The sequence below is a fragment of the Suncus etruscus genome, chromosome 9 (assembly GCF_024139225.1).
Source record: "Suncus etruscus isolate mSunEtr1 chromosome 9, mSunEtr1.pri.cur, whole genome shotgun sequence".
Classification (NCBI taxonomy): domain Eukaryota; kingdom Metazoa; phylum Chordata; class Mammalia; order Eulipotyphla; family Soricidae; genus Suncus; species Suncus etruscus.
Window position 1 is genome coordinate 48,811,091 of NC_064856.1, and position 22,028 is coordinate 48,833,118.

At 47.2% G+C, this 22,028-nt stretch overlaps 1 protein-coding gene across 6 annotated transcripts in view; it reads left to right on the forward strand.

Annotated features, from left to right (window-relative positions):
* The window catches only part of ARRB1 (arrestin beta 1), an 80,064-nt gene that overhangs the window by 47,466 nt on the left and 10,570 nt on the right, over positions 1-22,028 (forward strand). The window contains exons 2-8 of one of the 6 annotated variants that reach the window (XM_049780296.1): positions 4,401-4,459; positions 16,242-16,272; positions 17,460-17,520; positions 18,705-18,749; positions 20,344-20,540; positions 20,957-21,016; positions 21,552-21,619. In XM_049780296.1, the coding sequence (XP_049636253.1) occupies positions 4,425-4,459; positions 16,242-16,272; positions 17,460-17,520; positions 18,705-18,749; positions 20,344-20,540; positions 20,957-21,016; positions 21,552-21,619 (497 nt within the window). In that variant the 5' untranslated portion in view covers positions 4,401-4,424. Of the gene's footprint in view, positions 1-4,400; positions 4,460-11,157; positions 11,397-16,241; positions 16,273-17,459; positions 17,521-18,704; positions 18,750-20,343; positions 20,541-20,956; positions 21,017-21,551; positions 21,620-22,028 lie in introns of those variants that run through there. The other 5 variants (XM_049780294.1, XM_049780299.1, XM_049780295.1 and 2 more) reach the window with 5 other exon arrangements.

The following is a 22,028-nucleotide window of genomic DNA, read 5'->3' on the forward strand; positions in this document are numbered from 1 at the left end:
TGATTCCTGGCATCCCATATGGTCCCCCGAGCTTGCCAGGAATGATTACTGAGCACAGAGCCATGAGTAATCCCTGAGCATGCTGGGTGTGGCCCCCAAATCAATCAATTAATAAATAAATAAAAAACTGCTTTAAAAAATAAAAAGAAAAGAAATTAATGATTCAGGAAAATTAGAGCTGCCAGGGCCAGGGCACTTGCTAAGCAATAAACTGAAACTATCAGGGAAGGTTTCTTGGATGAGATGGGCTTGGAAGCATGGGAAGGATTGCAGTTGGAGAAATGATGGAAATCGGGGCCAGAAAGGCCTATCCCTGGAGGTTTCCTGAACAAGATCTTGGCTTTAAACTAGAAAGAGAACATCACACACTGTTATTTTCCATCTGAGACTTGGAAGGAGAAAGAAACAAAAAAAGTCCATCTCCATGGGGATAACCATCTCCTCCCTTCCGAGACCTCCTCACCCTGGGACCTTCTGTCCCGCTGATGGAGGAGGGTAGAGCAGTGTGGGGCAGAGAGATGACGACAAGGACAGTAGCTACAGTTCCAGTGGTACTCCTCTTCCCTTATTCCTACCAGGTACCTATGCCTCCAGTCTGTGGGGTCCACATCACCTGGTTTACCAATGAGGGAAAGTGTATCTTACAGAGGATTTGAACCTGTCTCATGGTCCTGTTCCAGCAGGGTCGACTTGCTTCATTCAGCACAACCTGCCTTGCTGACCTGTCTTCTGCAGAAGGCTGGAGAATGTTCTAGAGAGCTCTGTGGGCCACTTGGGATCCAGTGCATTCTGCTTAGCTGTTTGCATCAGCTTCTGTCTGTCAGCTTCTGTTCTCTGGAGTTACCCACAAATGGGCCAGGCTTCTTTAAGAACCTATTTCTCCTGCCTGCAGCCACCTGGTGCCCCTCCTTCTGCACCCTCTTGAAATCTCCACCAGTACTGCTGAGGCTGATGGCTGTGAACTTCCAATGTGTGGGTATGAGCAGGAGGCTGGAGGATTTGCTCTTGGAGGTCTAAAGCCGTGAAGTTGGCTTGGCTGAATTTTCTTCCACCCGCTGTTTCTTGGCCCTCTGCCATGAGCTGAAGGAGCCAGAGAAGGAAGGCTTCTTGGAGGAGGTAGATTGGGGCTTGTGATGGGGAGCCCAGAGGGGTCCCATGGGGTTTGGATGGGGTACTTGGCAGGCTCACTGGAAGCTTGGGGTTCTCCTCCCATCTGTGGGTGCACCAGTGTGTCTGTCTGGATCTGTACTTCCTGGCCCCACTAGAGGCCCTTCCTCCCCTGGGCTTTGATTTCTCCATCTGGGAGATGAAGCCAGCTGCACCGGGAGGCCTCAGGCGCCCCAAATTGGTGACGTGGGGGTGACTTTTCCTGTCTGCCTGCCTCCTTCCCTCTTCCTGGGCGGTCCTGGGAAGCAGGTGCATGGAGGGCGCGTGAACACAGGAGGCCTCTCAGCTCTGGCAGAGCAGACGGGCTAGACACAAATAACTCAGCTACCAGGGAGTGTGTGATAGGGGCCCTAGAAACCTCTTTGCTATCACAGCCACCTGCTCTTCACGCCTTTTGCTCCCTAGTGGCTGTTCTCACACCCAGGAAAGTGGGTCAGAATGTAGGGCGCGTACTGGGAGTGCCCCCTTGCATGTGGCCAGCCCACCTTGCCCAACTGTGGCCCAATCACTGTCAGGTGAGATGGGAGCAAATAATGAACTAGGGGAATCTTTGCATCCCTGGTAGAGCCCTGAACTGTTATCTCTTCCTCTGAGTGCTCCTGGATCCCCTCTGTCTTCTGGATACAGCCAAGGTCTTTAGATTGTCATCAGGACACTTGCACAACCCAGATCCTGGCTCATGGACACTCCATGCCTTCTGCTTTCACCCCCCTCACACACACATCCATGTCTTCTCAGCACCCAAAGGTTCCAGTCTCTCCACCCCAGTGCTATGACCGCTGTATATTTTCCACCATTCCTCTTCTCTTTTGCAACTTTGATTGACACCTCCATCAGAACCATACAACCGCTTAATCCCACGCACATCACACATACCCTTTACAAACAAACAAACAAACAAACACACACACACAATGTGAGATGATGCTGTGAGCAACATGGTAGCTGAGTCCTTTTTGGCTAGGGTTATTTATTTATTTATTTATTTATTGGTTTTTGGGTCACATCTGGCACCGCTCAGGGGTTACTCCTGGCTCTGTGCTCAGAAATCGCTCCTGGCAGGCTCGAGAGACCTTATGGGATGCCGGGATTCGAACCGATGACCTTCTGCATAAAAGGCAAACTCCTTACCCTCCATACTATCTCTCCGGCCCCCTTGGCTAGGGTCTTTTGAGCTGTGTAACCTCATGCAAATTCCTGGGCCTCTTGGTGTCTCTGTTTCTCATATGCTGTGGTGGGAGTAGCCCCTCCTTATAGGTTGTGGGAGGAATCAATGAGTTACTATTTAGGATGTGCTGGAAGCACTTTCTGGTACCTGGTTTCTCTCCTGGGTGCATTTTCTGCTGTGATGGAGATTGAGTAGATTGGGAGAGCTTCCCGCCTCTGCTGTATTCATAGCATCTTTTTCTAATGTGCATTTGCTGATGCTCACAAAAGTGTGAATGGCGACCAGGCTGCCTCAGTTCTTGGGCTCTCTCCACATGCACTTTTAGAAGCTTATGCGTTTTTGTCTAGATGATTTCCCGTAGGTGGCCCGTTCTGAGCTTTCACTCCTGGATGTCTCTCTCAACACTGGCTTTGTGACTTTGGATGTTATTTAGGGATTCTGAATCTTAGGCTTTAGAGGTTTCTGAGTCCCTATGAAAAAAATGGAATGATTTAGATGTTCCTGAGGATGGGGATGGAGCAATAGTAAAGAGTGCTGTACTATTGATAGAGCAATAGATAGGGTTCAATCCCTAGCACCCCATATGGTTCCTGAATATCATCAGGTATAATTCCTGAGGATAGAGCCAGGAGTAACCATAAATGTCTCCAGGCGTGGCTATAAAAAATGGCCACAAAACAGATATTTTCTACTTGTACGGACCTTCTTTGACACCCAAACCCCATTAGTCTGTTATATGACCAACCACACTTAGACTCAGCATTTCCCACACTCTATAAAGCCTTACATCATATACTTCCCTTATATAAATCAAATTGGAGTCCTGATATTATTTGTGTTACTGAACCTGGATATCTGGGGCATTTTCTGGGCCCCAGGCACAGCAGGTGTATAGGTTGAATTGTGCTGGGTAAATGCTTGAAGAGAGTAAGAGACTTATAAAAACATGATGGGAGGACCCTTCTCTCCAGATGAGCAATTTCAGAAGTTTCTTTTTCTAATTATATTTCTCATTAACCTGCAGGATCAATGGGCCCTGGACATAAAAACTTTCCATATAGGCAGGATCTTGGCAACCATTAGGCTGAGCCAGGAAGACAACAAACACCTCAAATAGTTCTTAGCTAAACTTTAACCAAGGCCAAGCTTCCCCATTTGTTCCCCCACTTTCCCTACCAAACATCACCAGTACTTACCAGGGCTTTACCAGTTCCAGGGTCACTAGTATGGCCAATTCCTAATTCCCTCTGATGAGAAGTAGGAACTGAGGGAGGAAGCTGAGCAGAAGATAAACTCAACAGGTTCTTCCATCCTACATAACAGGCCCTGGCAGGGGAAAGCAGGGAGGAAGCCCCTAAGGACTCATACAGGGGTAGATTCTACCTTGTGAACTAAAGACAAACATGGAACAAATGGAAGGCATTGGCCCCCTGTTTTTCCATTTCACTTACAGTTTTTTTTTTTTTCCCATATTACCCTTTGCCCCAAGACTCAGGACAAATTATATAGGGAACTCCTCGATTTTTAATAAAGTAATGTAAGCTTATGGTGAAAGTGAAAGCTAGAATGAAGTGAGGGAGTTGGTGGAGGGAATATCCATCCTAAATATTTAATATTTAAATATTTCCTTCTGAAACTTTTTGTTTGGTTGGTTTTTGTTTTGGACCACACCTGAAGATGCTCAGGGCTCACTCCTGGCTCTGCACTCAGGAATAACTACTGGCAAGGCTTGTGGGACAAAATAGGGCGTGGAAGATTAAAACCAGTTGTCTGCCTGCAAGGCAAATGTCTGACTCATTGTACTATCTTTCTGGCCCCCTTTATGGAGTATTTTGTTTGTCTTTACTTTAATTTTTTAAAATTTAGACATAATTTACATATGTTAACATTTTATTTTGTGTAAATTTCAGTTTGTATATAGTATATCTACAAGGTTGTATAGTGATTTATACTCTATAATTCTAAAAAGAACATTTTAATCATTCCTCTCCTAAAAAACTTCTCCTACCCATTACTGATCACTTCTCCCCTTCCTGTCCTCAACACTAACCTACTTCTGTTTCAGGAATTGACTTCGGCTGGTTATTTTATGAAAATGGAACCAGACAGTATATGGAAGGCCAGGTGTGTGCTCTAGTTGTGGATGCCATGCCCAGCACTGCATGCCCCCTTGCTGACTGTGATCCTGGTTATCCCTGAGCACCCAAAAAAGAGTCCCCAGTCTCTTTTCTTTTGGTTTTCAGACCACACCTGGGGGACTCAGGGCTTACGCTTGACTCTGCATTCAAGGAACATTCTTGGCGAACTTGAGGGCCATATGGGGTGCTAGGGATTGAACCTGGCTCAGCCACATGCAAGGCAGGTGCCTACTCACTGCATTAGCACTTTGCATGCCCCCCACTGTAACTGACTCCTTTGTTTTGAAAGGCTTTCTAACTTTCAGGTTACATCTTCCATCCATATTTCATCTCTTTTTATGACTAAATAATATCTCATTGTGTGTTATTGCCACATTATAAACATACATTTATCATTTGTTGAATGCTCCTATTAACATTTAATTAATTAATCATTTAAATCTTTTTTGTTTGTTTTGGGGCTACACCTAGTAGTGTTCAGGGGTTACTCTTTTCTCTGCACTCAGAAATCACTCCTGGCAGGCTCGGGGGACCACATAGGATTCTAGGAACCAAACCCGGGTTCATGTCAGGTTAGCTGCATTCAAGGCAAATGCCCTACCTCTGTGCTATCTAAGGATCCCAACTTTATTATTTTTGGGCCATACCCAGTGACACTCAGGGGTTACTCCTGACTCTGCACTAAGAAATCACACCTGGAAGGTTCAGGGGTATCATATCGGATTCTGGGGATAGAACCTGGGTCAGCTGCGTACAAGACAAATGCCCTACCCATTGTGTTAATGATGTAAACAAAACAGATTTAAAACTACAGCTTCTAGAATAACCATTTGTTCATGCTAGTCTTTTATCTCTCCTCAAACTTGACCTTGGCTTCTCTCCTGGCCTTGTGTTTAAGACTTAAGCATGGTCCTTGGAGCATCTTTGTTGAGGATGGTTTTGTCCAAGAGGATGTCCACAGAGTACCTTTTGGACATGAAATGATTATAGTTATAAACTTTCACAAAAGACTTGATTTTTTTTGTGTGTGTGATTTTCTTACCCCTGGTTGCTGTCACTTTGGTGGAGGGAGAGTTAATGTCAATCTCAGCTACCAGGGTAGGAGTGGTCTGAGATGCCATTATCAATATTCTTTCTGGTGATCACTTTGTGACCCAGTAGCATCTGGACAGGACCAGCACTCCCTCCCTGGGTTTCTCAACTTGAACTTGGACCTACAGCTGAAAGGATGGACCAGCATTTCCAAAAACCTTTACCCTAGGAGTGGTGAGCTCATTTAAAAATAGGAGCCACACATGGCAGTGCTTGGCCTGGAATGAAGCTGGCCACCAAAACTACACTCAGATTGCTTGGAGTTCATGAGGGCCATACCTTGATGTGCTGTTGGTGACTCATGAGGTTATAGAGATTGAACTCAGGGCCTTGCATATACCAGGCAGGTGCTGTACCATCTGAGCTATCTCCTATGCCCTCTTACAAACATTCCCCCCATCCTGTCCCTTCATTGTTGGTGTGTGACAAGTGGAGGGAAAGGAAGGGTTGTACTCTTCAGTTGCCTCACATATAGCTTTGGTTGTGGTGGGCCAGAGACTTCACATTTGCTCTGGTGCCAGGAACTCAGTGGCAAAGCTGCCTTTCTACTGTGCATGTGGAGTGGTGCTAGGGGTCCAACTTGAAGCTTTATGTCTGGTGCTCTACCATGGAGCTCTGGGCCCTCCTGTTAACATAATATATTAAGTTCAAGTGTGGACTTTTTGTTTTCATTTCTCTCAGTTGTATGCAGAGGAATGGAATTTCTGGATGACTAGGGCTCCTATTTCTTTACATCCTTGATAGCATTTGCTGTCAAATCTGTCTGGTTATATCTATTCCAGCGATTGTGGAGTCACTTATAGTCATTTATGTTGGTTTACTTTTACTCCAGTGACTAATGATGCTGAAAATTTTTGCGTGCTCTCACTGTCATTTGAATTTCTTCTTTGGAAAGATGTCTGCTCAAATCTTTTGTCTCTCTTACATATATGTATGTATATATGCATATATGTATATATACATATATATACTTTGTTTATTTTTGGGCCACACCTGGTGACGCTAGGGGCTACACCTGGCTATGCACTCAGAAAGTGCTCCTGGCCTGGGAGGCCATATGGGATGCCAGGGGATGGAACCACGGTCTGTCCTTAAGTCAGCTGCATGCAAGGCAAATGCCCTACCACTGCACCACCACTCCAGCCCCAATATATATATTAGCATTTGGGTCACATACGATGGTGCTTAGAGATTACTCTCAGTTACTGCTAGGAGATTGCCCAGAAGACCATGCTGTGCTGGGATCGAACCTGTACCTCTAGCATACAAAGCATGAGCACTAGCCCTTTGAATCACCTTCCTTTTTTCTCCTTTGCCTCTTTTTTTGTTTTGTTTTGTTTTGGGTCACACCCAGCAGTGTTCAGGGGTTACTCCTGGCTCTAGGCTCAGAAATTGTTCCTGGCAGGCACAGGGGACCATATGGGATGTCAGGATTCAAACCACGGTCCTTCTGCATGAAAGGCAAACGCCTTACTTCCATGCTATCTCTCTGGTCCCTCCTTTGCCTCTTTTAATTGGGTCATTCATTTTGGTTATTTGCCTGTTTAAGGTTGATTTCTTGAAATGTCTTTATATAATTGGGATACTAGACTCTTCTCAGCTGCATAATTTGAAAATATTTTATCTTTTCTGTAGGACACCTTTTTACTTTTGGGGAGGCTTTTGGGTCACACCTGGCAATAATGAGCTACTCCTGGCTCTTCACTCAGGAATTAATTCTGGTGGTGCTCAGGGGACCATATGGAATGCTGGGGATTGAACCCAAGTCAGCCGTATGCAAGGCAATCTACCCACACCAGCCACACTTTTTAACTATCTTGATAGTGACACTCAAGTGCTTTATTTTTTTATAAATTAATTTTTTATAATTATCTTTATTTAAAAACCATGATTATCAAGTGCTTTATTAATTTCACAAGGTTAATATAAAAAAGTTTTTTGTTAGTTAACTATACTTTGAGTGTCATTTCTAAGAAACCATTGCCTAATTCAAGGTCATATTGCTGTATACTTGTTTTATTCTAAGAGTTTTATAGTAGTGTCTCTTCCAATTGGGTCTTCTATTTTTTTAATTACTATTTTAAAATTGTGATTTTGAGGGATATTAACTTCATTCCTTTGTTAGGCGATATCTAGTTGTTCCTTACATCATTTATTGGAAAAAATTTTTTTTAATTTCCACATTGACTAGTCTTAGCTCCCTTGTCAAAAATCAATTGACCATAAATATATAGGTTTATTTCTGGACTCTCACTTCTGTTTCATTGATTTATATGCCTGTCTTTATGTCAGTATCATACAATCTTGATTACTGTAGCTTTGTAGTAGTCTTTGAAGTAAGAGGTGTGATTCCTGCAGCTTTGTCCCATTTTGATTTATTAAGATGGTTTTGGGGATGGAGTGATAGCACAGCAGTAGGGCATTTGCCTTGCATGTGGCTGACCCAGGACGAACACGGATTTGATTCCCGGCATTCCTTATGTTTCCCCAAGCCTGCCAGAAACAATTTCTGAGTGCAGAGCCAAGAGTAACCCCTAAGCGCCACTGGGTGTAGCCCTCCCTCCAAAAAATGGTTCGATGATTTTAGGGCCCTCGCATTTCCATATAGTTTTAGGCTCAGCCTACGGATTTTGAAAAAGGGTCTGTTTGGATTTTGGTAAGAGTTTGCATTGAATTCGTAGATCAACTTGAAGTGGATTTTCATCTTAACAACATGGTCTTTTCATTCTTTCTTGGGGGGTATTTATTGAATATCTTAAAGTCAAGTTTATCTCAAATCTGTTTTGATTTCTGATTTATTTTATTTAATATTTTATCCTAAACAACTCCCTGTGTTCTGGAAAATGCAAGCATACTTTCAATTCTATGTAATGTTTAACCATTTGATTATACTACATACTTTTTTTAGGGGGGAGGAGGGAAGCTTTTGGGTCATATTCCGTGGCACTCAGGGGTTACTTCTGGCTCTGAACTCAGAAATCACTCCTAGCAGGCATGGGGGACCATATGGGATGCTGGATTAGAACCACAGTTTGTTCTGGGTTGGCTGTATGCAAGGGAAAAGGCCTACCACTGTGCTATCTCTCTCTGGCCCTGTACTACACACAGATTCTTGGTTATGGATCCAGAGAGATGGTACGGCAAGTAGGGCATTTGCTTTGCATGCAGCTGACCTGAGTTCAATACCCAGAACCCCATATAGATTCTGAATACTTTCTGGAGTGATCCCTGAGCGCAGAGCCAGGAGTAAGTCCTAAACATCCCATGGTGTGGCTCCCAAAACAAAAACAAGCAAAACAAAAAAAAAATACTGTGTTATTGGGTTATTTATATTGGGCAGTACTTTATTCTGGGCCTCTCATTGGTTCAGGCCCCTTCCTGCCAGCAGAGTTAGACCCAGCAGCACTCCTTGCCAGGGAACAGCAGACTATTAGTGTGCAAATTGATGAACGGTCCTCAGACTCCCTGGAGAAGACAATGGTGAGAACTTGCCTGGAACCAGTGCCCTGATGGATGGAATCAGGAAGCAGGCAACGGGAGAGAAAGAGAGAGAATATTTGTTTTATTGAGCACTGCAGGGAGTAATCCCTAAATGCTGCTTGTAATTCTATAATTTTACTCAGAATGTATAACTCAGTTCATCAAATATGAAAATTGTACTAAGCAATTGTTTTTGTAAACATCAAGTGAAGCGATAACAAACAACCTCCAAATCTTAGTATTATGGTAGCTTTGGTCCTCTCAAGCCTTATGTCTATGATGTAGCAAGAGATCAAGGCTGATTCCAGTGGCAGAGGAAAGAGGGTGTGAGTCTGTGGTAGGAAGAGAGAGACCAATCCTTTGTCCCTTTATGGAAACTTAGATTATGTTATATTACACAACAAAGGAGATTTACCGTGTTACAGGTAGAATTAAGATCTCTAATCAGGCGGCCTTATAATAAGCACCACAGTGCATTCTTGTGTATCTTTGAAAGTGGAAGAGGGTGGGCAGAAGAGGAGGCAGGAATGGTGGAATGTGATAAGAACATGCCAGTTGATTGAGGACAGAGGTCGAGGCCATGAGACTAGGAATGTGAGTGGCCTTTAGAAACTGAAGAGCAAGGAAACATATTTCCTACTGTAGCTTCCAGAGAGCTTCCAGAGAGAATTGTAGCTCTGCCAACATGTTGATTTAAATTTTTTTTTGGGGGGGCACACCCGGTGACGCTCAGGGGTTGCTCCCGGCTATGCGCTCAGAAATCACTCCTGGCTTGGGGGACCATGTGGGATGCCGGGGGATCTAGCCCTGATCCATCCTTAGGTCAACTGCATGCAAGGCAAACATCCTACCACTGCATCATTGCTCTGGCCCCGATTTAAATTTTTTTTTAAAGTTTTATTGTAGTTTAGGCAATATGGTTACATTGTTAATACGTGGGGTTCTGGTGTACAAAGTCAATTATATTCACCAGCACCAAAGTGCTCAAGACCCTCCTCCACTGTCCTCATGTCACCTCTAGTTTCCTTCTTCCTTCCCCTCTTCCTCCCTCCTCTTCCTTCCCTCACTGCTTGGTAACCTGAGTCTTGTAATCTAAGGCCAAGGGTTTGTCATCATTTGATATTGTCCATTTCCATCTTCTGTTTCAATATATATAACACAGACAAGTGAGATCATTTAGTAAGTGATCTTCCTTGCTTAATATGATGCCTGCTGCTCCTTCCACACTGTAGTCAACAGCAAGATTTCATTTTTATCTTATGAGTAGTATTCCATTGTGTGTATACATATTACAACTTCTTTATCTTTTCATCTGTCATTGGGCATTTGGATCAATGTGTTGATTTTTTTAACCCAATGAATTACATTTCTTTTTTCTTTTTCTTTTTTGTTTTTTTTTTGGGGGGGGGCACACTGAGTGGCACTCAGGGTTACTCCTGGTTCTGTGCTCAGAAATTGCACCTGAAAGGCTCAGGGGACCATATGAAACACCAGGGATCGAACCTGAGTCTGTTCCGGGTCGACCGCATGTAAGGCAAAGGTCCTACCACTGTGATATCTCTCCGGCCCCCAATGACTTACATTTCTACCTTCTGATCTATACAGAAGATATGTAAGATAATGATATATTTATCATTTGATGTTACCAAGTCATTGCTACATCCTCTATAGATAATCACTACAAACAAAGGGGATGGAGAATCAAATCCTTAAATGCTTGTCTGTTCCTATTTTATTGGCCAGAATAAGTCATACTGGCATATGTAACCTCATAGAACTGAGAACTCTAGTTGACCCCTATGACCAGTCTTGGAGGCAATGGAATATTGGTAAATTAGGTGATAATGACTTGGCAATCTGCAACTCTCTCTAATATGCCTGCTTACCAAGAAAATGCTGGTGGCAACTTTTAAAATAGATTTCTGTAGCATCTAATAGGTTTGAAAAACACAGCTGGATAGACCCTCTTCTGCTGGTCTCTGGGCCACAAGACACACCCTGGGCATAGCCCATTGGCCTATGCGGGGCACACCTGATGGAAGCTGACCAATCACATTTCTCTCCTGGGAATTTGGAATTGGGCCATTTAGCTAGTTCCCTTTTGGAAGCTGAGAGGCAAAGTAGAAACAGGGTTGGAGTGAGAGCCACAGGCAAGCCAAAAATGATGGAGAAGCAGAAGAGCCACGAATAGGCAGAGCGGGTGCACAGACCATGGAGCAGCAGCACAGAGAGCAGAACCACCAAGAGCACATGAGGCTCCAGAGGGAGAGGTGGAACGCACCCGTCTGAGAGCCCATGGCTTCCCCGTTCCAGGCTCCAATACCTGCTCGTCCGGCCTGCGCATCTATCCCGTGAGGTTTTTGCTTATTGTGCCCTCTCTTTCTCTTGAGAGATCACCCCTATCCCCACCTCATTTCTGTTCCTAGCCTCTCTTGCATCTGATTAGCTAGAGCCCTAGGGTATTTGTTAGGTATCCGGTGTGACTCTGAATATCAGGCCTGTGGGTCAGAGCTGGGAATTGGGGGTGGACCCGAGAGGATCTCAAGTCCCACAACCTGGGAATTGAGCTTTGAACTTACTCTTCCACAAGCCGCAGCCTGCTGTCTCTGGGGGCTGCTTGCTTGAAGGCCAATTGGTGGGAACCTTCCAGGCAGGGCCCTTTCTGGCTGTGTTGGGACAGGGTGCAAGAGAGCAATTCTGGAGAAGGCTTGACTGTGCTTTGGTGGAGAGGTTCTGTGCTCCTGAGCTCAGCTGCCAGTTTGCTCCTCTGAGTCTCAGTTTGCTGTCTCTAAAATGGGCTTACGGCAGTCACAACTGGGTTGTGGGGGAAATGCCTTGAGCTGGGGCCAGACTGGGGCAGCTGCTATTATTGTTGAAGGAAGCATTAGTGTCCCAGCTTCCGGAAGGAGATGGCCACAGGACATTCCCCACGGATGGCCCAGCTTCCTGACTCTCCTCATGCTCACTCTCCTGGTCCCATAATCCCATTTTAGTTCTTTCTCCAACCCCCACCCCTTCAACCAGTGTCTTTTCTGTTCCTAATGTTGACAGAACTGTCTTAGAAAAGCAGCAGGGGTGACTAGCAAGGGCCCGGAGGCAGACGGAATTGGATCTGAATCTTACCAAATTCCCTTGCCTGCTGTGTGTGCTGAAGCAAATCATTGCGCCTCTCTGAAGCTCGAGGGCATTATCTGTAAAGTAGGAGTCCAAATACCCAATTTCCAGTGCTGTTATGAAAAATAGTTAATTACTCATTCCTCCCTCCTTCCTGGTCTGGTTTTTGTTTTGAGCCACACCCAGCGATGCTCAGGGGTTACTCCTGGTTCTGCACCCAGGTATCATTCCTGGCAGGGCTCAAGGGACCTATGGGATGCCAGGGATCAAATTTAGGCCAGCCACTTGCAAGGCAAATGCCCTACCCATTATACTATCACTCTGGCCCATCTTTCTCTCGTCCCTTTTAGGGGTCTCTGAATGGATTTCCCCTACCCCATAATTTGTGGCTTTAGGCATTTGGTGGTTGTCCCTGGGCTTCTGTGAAGTAGATTGAAGCTTTTGGAAGCATTATGGACTCCTGAGGTCCTTGGCCATCTTTTTGCAGGTTCAACCACAGTTTGAGAGCTGCTGGTTGGAACCATGTGAGCTGTTTTTTTTTTTTTTTTCTCCTTAGTGATTATTACACTCTAGCTGACTGTGACATCTTCACACTCCAAACATAGATAAATATTTATGAGGAGGAGAAAGGCCCAGAGCTCCTAGGGGAGGCAGGGAGGCATCAGGCCCATCTTTGCAATCAAAGCTCCTCAGTCGTTGCTTTTTCTCAAGCAAAGCCAAGGAATAAGAGGACACACACAGAGTTCGCCTGGAGAAGCACACCCCACCTTGCATAAATGCTTCCAGGGGGGCTGGATTGTGAGGCTGCTGGGACTACAGGTCCCTATCAGCCAGGCCTGTGACTGCTCAGTTATTTCCACCTCATGCCTGGGAAGGATTTTTCTCCCACGCTGTCACTTGTTTCTCCCTCTTTCCCTCCAGCTTTCATGGTCACACCCACAAAGCCTGCACCTGTCACCTCTCTCCCCACTGCATCTTTTCTGATTGCAGATTGCAGGGCTCTGCCTTTCCTTCTCCTCCCTCCTCCCACCATCCCTTAGCTACTCTGAGTTCTTTTTTTTTTTTTTTTTTTTTTTTTTTTTGGTTTTTGGGCCACACCCGGTGACGCTCAGGAGTTACTCCTGGCTATGCGCTCAGAAGTCGCTCCTGGCTTGGGGGACCATATGGGACACCGGGGGATTGAACCTCAGTCTGTCCTAGGCTAGCACTGGCAAGGCAGACACCTTACCTCTAGCGCCACCGCCCGGCCCCATGCTCTGAGTTCTTGGAGGGGCCTGGGATGGCAGATCACAGGTGATCTCTAAAGTAATCAACATCGGAAGCAGGAGACAACTCTCATTCAGCAGAGAATTTTATTTGAAAAGATGGAAAGAAAGGTAAAGGCAGGAAGGCTCCCATCATCTAGGAAGGGGTCTCCTGAGCAAAATTCAGAGAAAGGCAGACACTCCCCTCCTTTTATATCATTGTGACTCAAGGCAGGTGAACCATTGTCTTTGGGTTTAAGACAAGCTGGCTCAGGAAGATGAGACAGTATGTTGTGACAATTCTCTTCTGGTCATCCAGGTTCTTGGGTCATCTGTGCTATTCTGACCTCACTTGTGGAAATTTTACTTAAAGTTTTTTTCTCATTCATGATATAGAGTTAAAAAGTTGTTGATAGTTGAGTTTCATTGAATCATACAATGTTCCAACACCCATCCCCTCATAGTATTCATTTCCCACCACCAGTTTCTTCAGTTATCTTCCTGTCTGCTTCCACTCCCCTCCAGCCTGCCACTATGGCAAATATTCTCTTTATCCTCCTCTTCCTCCTTGTCCTCCTCTTCTTCCATATCTTCATTCATCTCCTGTTTCCTTCCCCCTTTCTTATTTTTCCTTTTAAGGATTTGGTTTGCAATACTATTACTGAAGTGGTATCATGCATAACCAATTTTCAGTTCCCAATTTTTTTTTTTTAGTTTGGTTTTGGGGCCTCACCCAGTGGAACTCAGGGGTTACTCCTGGCTCTGTGCTTAGAAATCACTCCTGGCAGGCTTGGGGGGACATATGGGATGTTGGGGATCGAACCCAGGTCAGCTGTGTGCAAGGCAAAGGCTTTACTGCTGTAGTATCATACTGGCCCCTCAGTTCGCAATTTTTTTCCAGAGTGATCGTTGCTAATTATTACTGTCATAGTGATCCTTTCTCTGTCCTAACTACACTTCTCCCACCCATTTCTATTTTTTTTGATATTATTATCATACTTCTAAAAATATTCTACAAAAGAGTGTGATCATTCTATGTCTATTCCTCCCCTTCTGACTTATTTCACTCAGCATGATACTCTCCATGTCTTTCCATGTATAAGAAAATTTCATAACTTCATTCTTTTCTAACAGCTGCATAGTATTCCATTGTGTATATGCACTAAGATTTCTTTATCTACTCATCTGTTCTCAGGCACTTAGGTGGTTTCCAGATTCTGGCTATTATGAATAGTGATACAATGAATGTAGGAGTGCAGATGTCTTTTTGCATTGTTTTTGGGTCCCTAGGGTATATTCACAGGATCAGTATTGCTGAGTTGTAAGGAAGCCCAATTTTTGTTTTGTTTTTGAGAAATGTCTATATTATTTTCCAAAAAGTCTGCATCAATTGACATTGCCACCAGCAGTGAATGAGAGTCCCTTTCTTTTTGCATCAGCACCAGCACTAGTTGTTCTTGTTCTTTGTGATATGTGCCAGTATTTGTGGTGTGCGGTGATACCTCATTGTCATTTTGAATTGCATCTCCCTGATAATGATGTGGAACATCATGGCCTTTTGGCCATCTGTATTTCTTCTTTGAGGAAGTTTCTGTTCATCTCTTCTTTCCATTTTTTGATGGGGTTGGAATTCCTATTTTCAGGAGCATGCTTTCTACCCCTCTCGCTGCCATATCTCTTCTCTTCTATATTGCTGACTCTGCATTGCTGTGGAGACTGGCCTGGGGGATGTAATCAGCCAAGGAGCATCTCATCCAGCAATAATCAGTGATTGAAGCTTGGGTAGGGGTGGTGCTGAGGATGGGAGGAAAAGAAAGATGGGGTCAAGGATGAAGAGAGGGGAGGATGGGAGAATGGGGAGGATGAGGATAGGGAGGACAGCAGGATAAAGATAATAGAGACGGGGAGGACAGTAATGGGGAGAATAAGGATGGGGAGGATGGGATGGAGAGGATGAGTATGGGGAGACTAGGGATAGAGAGGATGGGGTGGGGAGAATGAAGATGGGGAGGGTGGGTGCAGGGAGGATTTTGGGGAGGGGAAGAGTAAAGATAGAGAGGAAGAGGCTGGTGGGAAGGACAGGTAGGAGGAGGAGGAGGATGGGGAGATAGGAAAAGGAGGATGGGTAGGATTATTAGTGCAGAAATGGATTTATTTCTGAGCGCATGACTTCTTGAGAATTTTATGAAGGATTTTCATAACAAAATTCAGGTGTTTAAGAAGATATATTTATTGTACATTTAAAGTAAATGGTTCAGGATCCCTCCTATCTGATGTCACTCAGCCCACCTCTCACCATCTAGTTGCCTCCACTTGCTCCTATGCCCTTTTTTATCCAGTGTGCATGTCCCCAATCCAGAATCTGCAGCTGCAGCCCTGTTATCTATGTTCCCTATCTGGGGCTGCTGTTATGTACCCCAACATTGGGCCTCTAGGACTGTACCCCACAACTCCCTGTCTCCTGGGCTTTTCTTGGTATCCAACCATGGGCACCTGCGTATGGGTGAGATTCCTACTTCCTATTGTCTGTCTGGACATCTGATTGGATTATCTAGTTCACCTACTGTACCACCCCTTCACTCCCATTGTATCAGGAAGAATGGGGTGGGGTGCGGGGGCAAGGAGGGGACAAGCAGGTAGGTTGGGGTTAAAATGACTGAGTATGCAAGGTGGGGAAAGGCAAGTGCTGATTGGCGGAGCAGGGTCTATTCCAGCTCTCAGTGTTCAGATGGTCCCTCTGAGGTATTGTGGCTCCGCTCTGCAGAGGGAGGGTTTGCAGGAGCCCCCATTCCTACTTGGCAGGCTGTTCTAACCTTGAACCCCTCTTCTTCTCCACAGAGTGTTCAAGAAGGCCAGTCCCAATGGAAAGGTGAGTTACGGCCCCCACCCCCGGTTCCAAACTCCTGTTCTCTCTCAGGCTCCTCACTCTATTCAGAGCCATTGGGGCAGCAGATATAAAGATGAAGTGGTCAGGAGCTAGCTCAGTGGGCTGAGCACCTGCTTTGCATGCAGGATGCCTAGGTTACATCTTTAACACTGCAGGGTCCCCTCAATGCCACCCGGAGCAACCCCTGAGCAAAGCCAGGGTACAGTCCCAAACCCCAAATATTAACAATAAAATTACATGGCAAGTGTGGAGTAAAGTAGACCCCAGTCCTGAACAGCTCCTTCTTACGAGGGCCCCATTTCTGGCAGGGTGATTGGTGATTGGGCAGGGATAGCTGGGCTTGGGAGTGGACAGGTGGTCTTAGCACTCATAGCTGAGACATGAGATGCTAAAGCCATGGAGAACAGAGCTGGAGCTGGGTCTCAAGTGTGGATCATGATTCTTGACTGGCACACAGCAGCCATCTGGCATCCATGTCTCCCTGCCCTGACTGCCTCTCTCTTCCCTGCCTCTGTCATTCTGTGCCCACTCTATCCATAACTCCTCCTGATGGAGCTGGATCCTTCTTAAGGATCCTCCTCCACCAGGTCTCCTTGAAGTTCCTGTAATTGGTTATAGTCGACCTTCACAGAATCCCATTTGTCATCACCCCCTGTGCCTAGAGTGGCCATGAAAGGGTTTTTAGAGCAGAGCAAGAATTTGATGATGAGGCATTGACATAGGTGGGAATCTTAGAAGGGCCTGAACCTGTGCATTGGGTGGGTCTGTGGGACAGGAGAGGGGGTGTGGATTGAGAACTAGCATGGGGAGTCACGTTGAGATTTAGAAATTGTGGTGGGGGCAGGGAATTGTAATGTGGCAGTCTGGATGCTGGCTCCCTGGTTCTTTCCTGGAAGGACCCCGTCTCCCACTTTCTGAAGTCAAGTTCCCTGTCAGATGTCCATGGTGAGGGTAACAACCCCTGATACCTCTGCCTTGGCCTGGGTGCATCTGGTACCCTGACTCAGTAGTGCAGGGCGGGAATGACACCCTTAGACTCAGTGTTCCCATCTGAGAAATATGAACAATAAAACCCTCTTCCATGAAGGGGAAGGATGTGTCCAGGAAGTGGAGGGGCAGCTCCAGAATTCCTTCAGGTGCTCACCCGCCCTGCATCTTTTCCTCCACAGCTCACCGTCTACCTGGGGAAGCGGGACTTTGTGGACCACATCAACCTCGTGGACCCTGTGGGTGAGTCCCTAGAAGCTCGAGAAGAAGGAGTGGGGTGGTGAGGTGTCCAGGGCTGCTTCTCAGCTCCCCCAGAAGGGACAGGACTGGCTTCCTGCAGTTGCCTTCCTTTGACATTTGAACCAGAAGTTGTGTTGGAATTGGTATGATGTTTGACCTTTGAATTGGCAGTTGTGGCAAGGATTGAGGTAACAAGATGAGGAGGAGGAAGTGGGAGAGATGTCAACAGCAGGCTTTCTAAGGCTTGTTGATCACGTAGCAGACACAGTGGGTCGCTCTCATTACTACTCCCATTTTGCAGAGAACCAGGCCAGAGTGGCAAGCTGCCTTGTTCTAGGTCACAACAATGGATTTAAACCTGAATTCACTGGCCCATGGAGGTAAATGGAAAGACCCAAAAGGAGAAGAAGAGAGACGAGAAGTGGAGGCTTCCTTGCCAAATCTGTGTCTTGCCTGGCGCTGTGACTTAATGGGCCTTCCAGGGTCTTGGCAGAATAATACGGGGGCTACACTTCTTCCCCTTAACATTATTTAGGAAGGTTTTGGGGGTGGGCTGCTCTTTGTTGGTGGGAGCCTTTGTGCATGGTTTAGGCTAGTTGTGTTAGACACCAGCAGTCCCTCTGAGGGCTCCACACCCCAGTATGATGTAGGAGTGGAGAAGAAAATTCCTCCTGTCCTTTGGATTCTTTTTTTTTTTTTTTTTTTTTTTTTTGGTTTTTGGGTCACACCCAGCAGTGCTCAGGGATTACTACTGGCTCTACATTCAGAAATAGCTCCTGGCAGGCTCGAGGGACCATATGGGATGCCGGGATTCAAACCACCGACCTTCTGCATGCAAGGCAAACGCCTTACCTCCATGCTATCTCTTCAGCCCCTGTCCTCTGGATTCTTGTTAGATTAGTCAAGGAATCAAATTAGCATCAGATGGATAAGTAAGAGAAAACTAGTATTTAACAATATTGTGAGGTTTGGGCTCATTTCACTGCTCTTACACTGGGTAAGAAACAGGAAGCAGCTGCCTGAGACCTTGGCAGGCCTGTGGGCTGCCTGGGAAGGGTCAGTTATTTCCCAGGTGTGATTTCCCCATTTCTCTCATGTGCTTTCATGGACAGATACTAGGTTAGGTTTTGGAGCACAGCATGTGGAAGGTAGAGGTGGGAGGCTACCTGCTTATTGTCTTTCCCCAGATGGTGTGGTGCTGGTGGATCCCGAGTATCTGAAGGAGAGGAGAGGTGAGTGCCCCCACCCCAGTCTGACCAGGGCCCCACTGTCCCTTGCCTCTCCCAGTGCCCCAACCCCCCCACCTCCTTCACAGCTCCCAGGGGTCCCCAAGCAAGGGTCTTCGCCCTGCTGCAGGTTCATGAACCTTCTGCTTCAAGACAGTCCTCTATGGGCCCTCGACCAGTTGGTTCATGTAAGGTTCAGTGCAGGAGTTGTGTGGCTCTTGGCCAGGTGGTGCTCGGGGCCACCAGGGCCATACCTGACTGTGCTCAGGGGCCTCTGCAGTCTAGGACTCAGTCAAGGCCTTCCCTTCTAGGTCTGAGCTTTGCCATTTGCGTCATCTCCCTGGCCTTCACCTCAGTTTTTTTTCTTATTATAGTTGAAGGAACATGGTTACAACAGTGTTAACATTTATGGGACTTTTGGGTCAGGAGAGATAGCACATCGGCGTTTGCCTTGCAAGAAGCTGATTTAGGACCAAAGGTGGTTGGTTTGAATCCTGGTGTCCCATATGGTCCCCCGTGCCTGCCAGGAGTAACCCCTGAGCAACGCCGGGTGTGGCCCAAAAACCAAAAACCAAACCAAAACAAAAAAAAAAATTTATGGGACTTTTGTTTTGTTTGGGGGTCATGCCCAGCAGTGCCAGAGATCAAAGCCAAGTCAGCTGTGTGTGAGCAATTGCCTTACCCACTGTACTATCTCTCCAGCCCCAATGTCAGTGATTTTGATGTATGGTCATTGCATCTGTACCAGCACCAAAATGCCCAAGATTATCTACCAGTGTCCCTATGTTGCTTCTAGTTCCCCTCTCCCAACACCCCAGCACTTAGGACCTTTTCTTTTCTTTTTTGGGGGGGAGGGGGGTTGGGCCACACCTGGTAACACTCAGGGGTTACTCCTGGCTATGCACTCAGAAATCACCCCTGGCTTGGGGGACCATATGGGATGCTGGGAATCAAACCCAGGTCTGTCTTGGATCAGCCGTGTGCAAGGCAAATACCTTACCTCTGTGCTATTGCTCCAGCCCTAGGACTTTTTTTTTAATATTCCAGCATTTTGTATCATGTAGTAGGGGTGTGTGCAGGTAGCAGTTGGGTTATTTGATAGAAAGGAGCTTGGAGAGTTGATTGAAGTCTGTAGGTAGCTGGAGGCTGGGAAGGACACCGGCCTTCTGGCCCTCATCTACACTCTTCTTCCTACATAACCTCACCTGTCCTTCCACTGCAGCACCCCGTCCTCTTTATATATATATATATATATATTGGTTTTGGGGCCACACCTGGCGGTGCTCAGGGGCTACTCCTGGCTCTATGCTCAGAAATTGCTCCTGGCAGGCTGGGGGACCATAGAGGATGCTGGGAATTGAACCCGGATCCGTCCCTTGTGGGCAGCATCAAGGCAAATGCCCTACTGCAGTGCCCTCACTCCAGCCCTATCCCAATCCTCTTTGACCCACCTGCCCTCCCAGAATGCACAGGAGTTTCACCTCAGCCCTGAGCTCTAGGTCAAACCCTTGGACCTTGGAGGAGGCTTCCCAGGCTCTTGCCACGGCCACCCTGGGGGGTTGCTGCCCTTGAGCTGCTCCTCAGTGCTCCTCCCCCACAGTCTATGTGACGCTGACCTGTGCCTTCCGCTATGGCCGGGAGGACCTGGACGTCCTGGGCCTGACCTTTCGCAAGGACCTGTTTGTGGCCAACGTACAGTCCTTCCCGCCGGCCCCTGAGGACAGGAAGCCCCTGACGCGGTTGCAGGAGCGGCTCATCAAGAAACTGGGCGAGCATGCCTACCCCTTCACCTTTGAGGTCAGCCCTGCTCCGGAGGCTCTGTCGGGCAGCCACGGTCTCTCCTCTGGTCATCTTCAGGGGACCCCTTGTGTGTGAGCCAGTACTTGGACCCCCTGAGTGTAGTTCTTTGGTGGGGGAAAGGGAGATAGGTAGCTCCAGAGAAAGGCTGTAGAATCCTCCCTGGGACTGTCAGGGATCAACAAGGATTGAGAACCCTTCAAATCTTCAGCTTTATTGGAACAGCCAGCAGCCCAGCAGGGGGCGAGACTTAACATGGTCTGATGGGGGAGACAAGACCTGTCCCCAGAGGCCTTAGTCTGAATGTGGAGATGTGATTCCTATGTGATAAGTGTTATGGGGCGCAGGGGAGGGTGGGAAGAGAGACAGGTGACAGTGGTGCAGGTGACCAGGACACCTGTTTGTCCTCTCAACAGATCCCCCCAAACCTCCCATGTTCTGTGACACTGCAGCCGGGGCCTGAGGACACAGGGAAGGTGGGTCACTCCCAAAGGAACATCTCTGGGTCTGGGCTTGCTGGGCTTCCTTCTGGGGCGGGGGTTAGAACCGTCTTTGCAAGGCATCCGCATGCCTGCTGCCTGCTGGGGCCACCCTGTCCCTGTCCTTTCCCTTTCAATACTGCCAACTTGGGAGGCTGCGCAGCTATATGTACCTCAGCCACATGGGAGGTGTTCCCAGCACCTTCCCCATGGGAAACTGAGGCTCAGAGGGTCATGGCCACCATCTTGTCTCTGGCCCCATTCCCATGTGGGCCAGGATGAGGCACCCCTGTGCACGGTCTGTGCTTCTGCCGCTGATGGGCTGTTTGCTGTGTAGTTGCCTGCAGGACAGTCCCCTGCAGTGGGGGCTGAGCCCCACCAGGTGCTGGACATTTTGGGAGGGAGGAGCCAGGGTTGGCACGGAAAAGGGGGTATGGCTGCCCGGAATCCCGTTTGTGGAGGCAGAGGGAGGGCCGCTGTGCTCTGGGCCCTGCTGCCGCCACTGTGGCCCGTCAGCCAGCCCTCCCTGCAGGCCTGTGGCGTGGACTATGAAGTCAAAGCTTTCTGTGCGGAGAACCTGGACGAGAAGATTCACAAGCGGTGAGGGGCCTCCGCGCCCTGGGTGGTGAGGGCTGCCTGGCAGCAGAGGGAGGGAGACAGGACGGGCTGAGCCCCAAGAAGAGATAAGTAACAATACCTGGAAGTGTGTAAGGAGGGGTCACCCATTCCGGTCTTGGGAGCTCGGAGCAGGGCACTGTGAGCGGACGGCTGGCAGGTCATGGAGGGCTTCCTGGGGGAGGTGGCTCCTTTGCCTTGGCTCAGGCCTCTGCATTTTTTTCCCCTTTCACCTCTGAACTCGCTTCCATCTCCCTGTCTCAAGTCTCGTCCCCTCTAGCCTAATTGTCTTTATTTAGTTTTGGGGGAAAATAGCCCCGGTTCAGATGGTCTTAAACAGGGAGCACAAAGTTCCCTGGCTGACCTGGACCCCATTTTCTAGTTCTCATGGGAG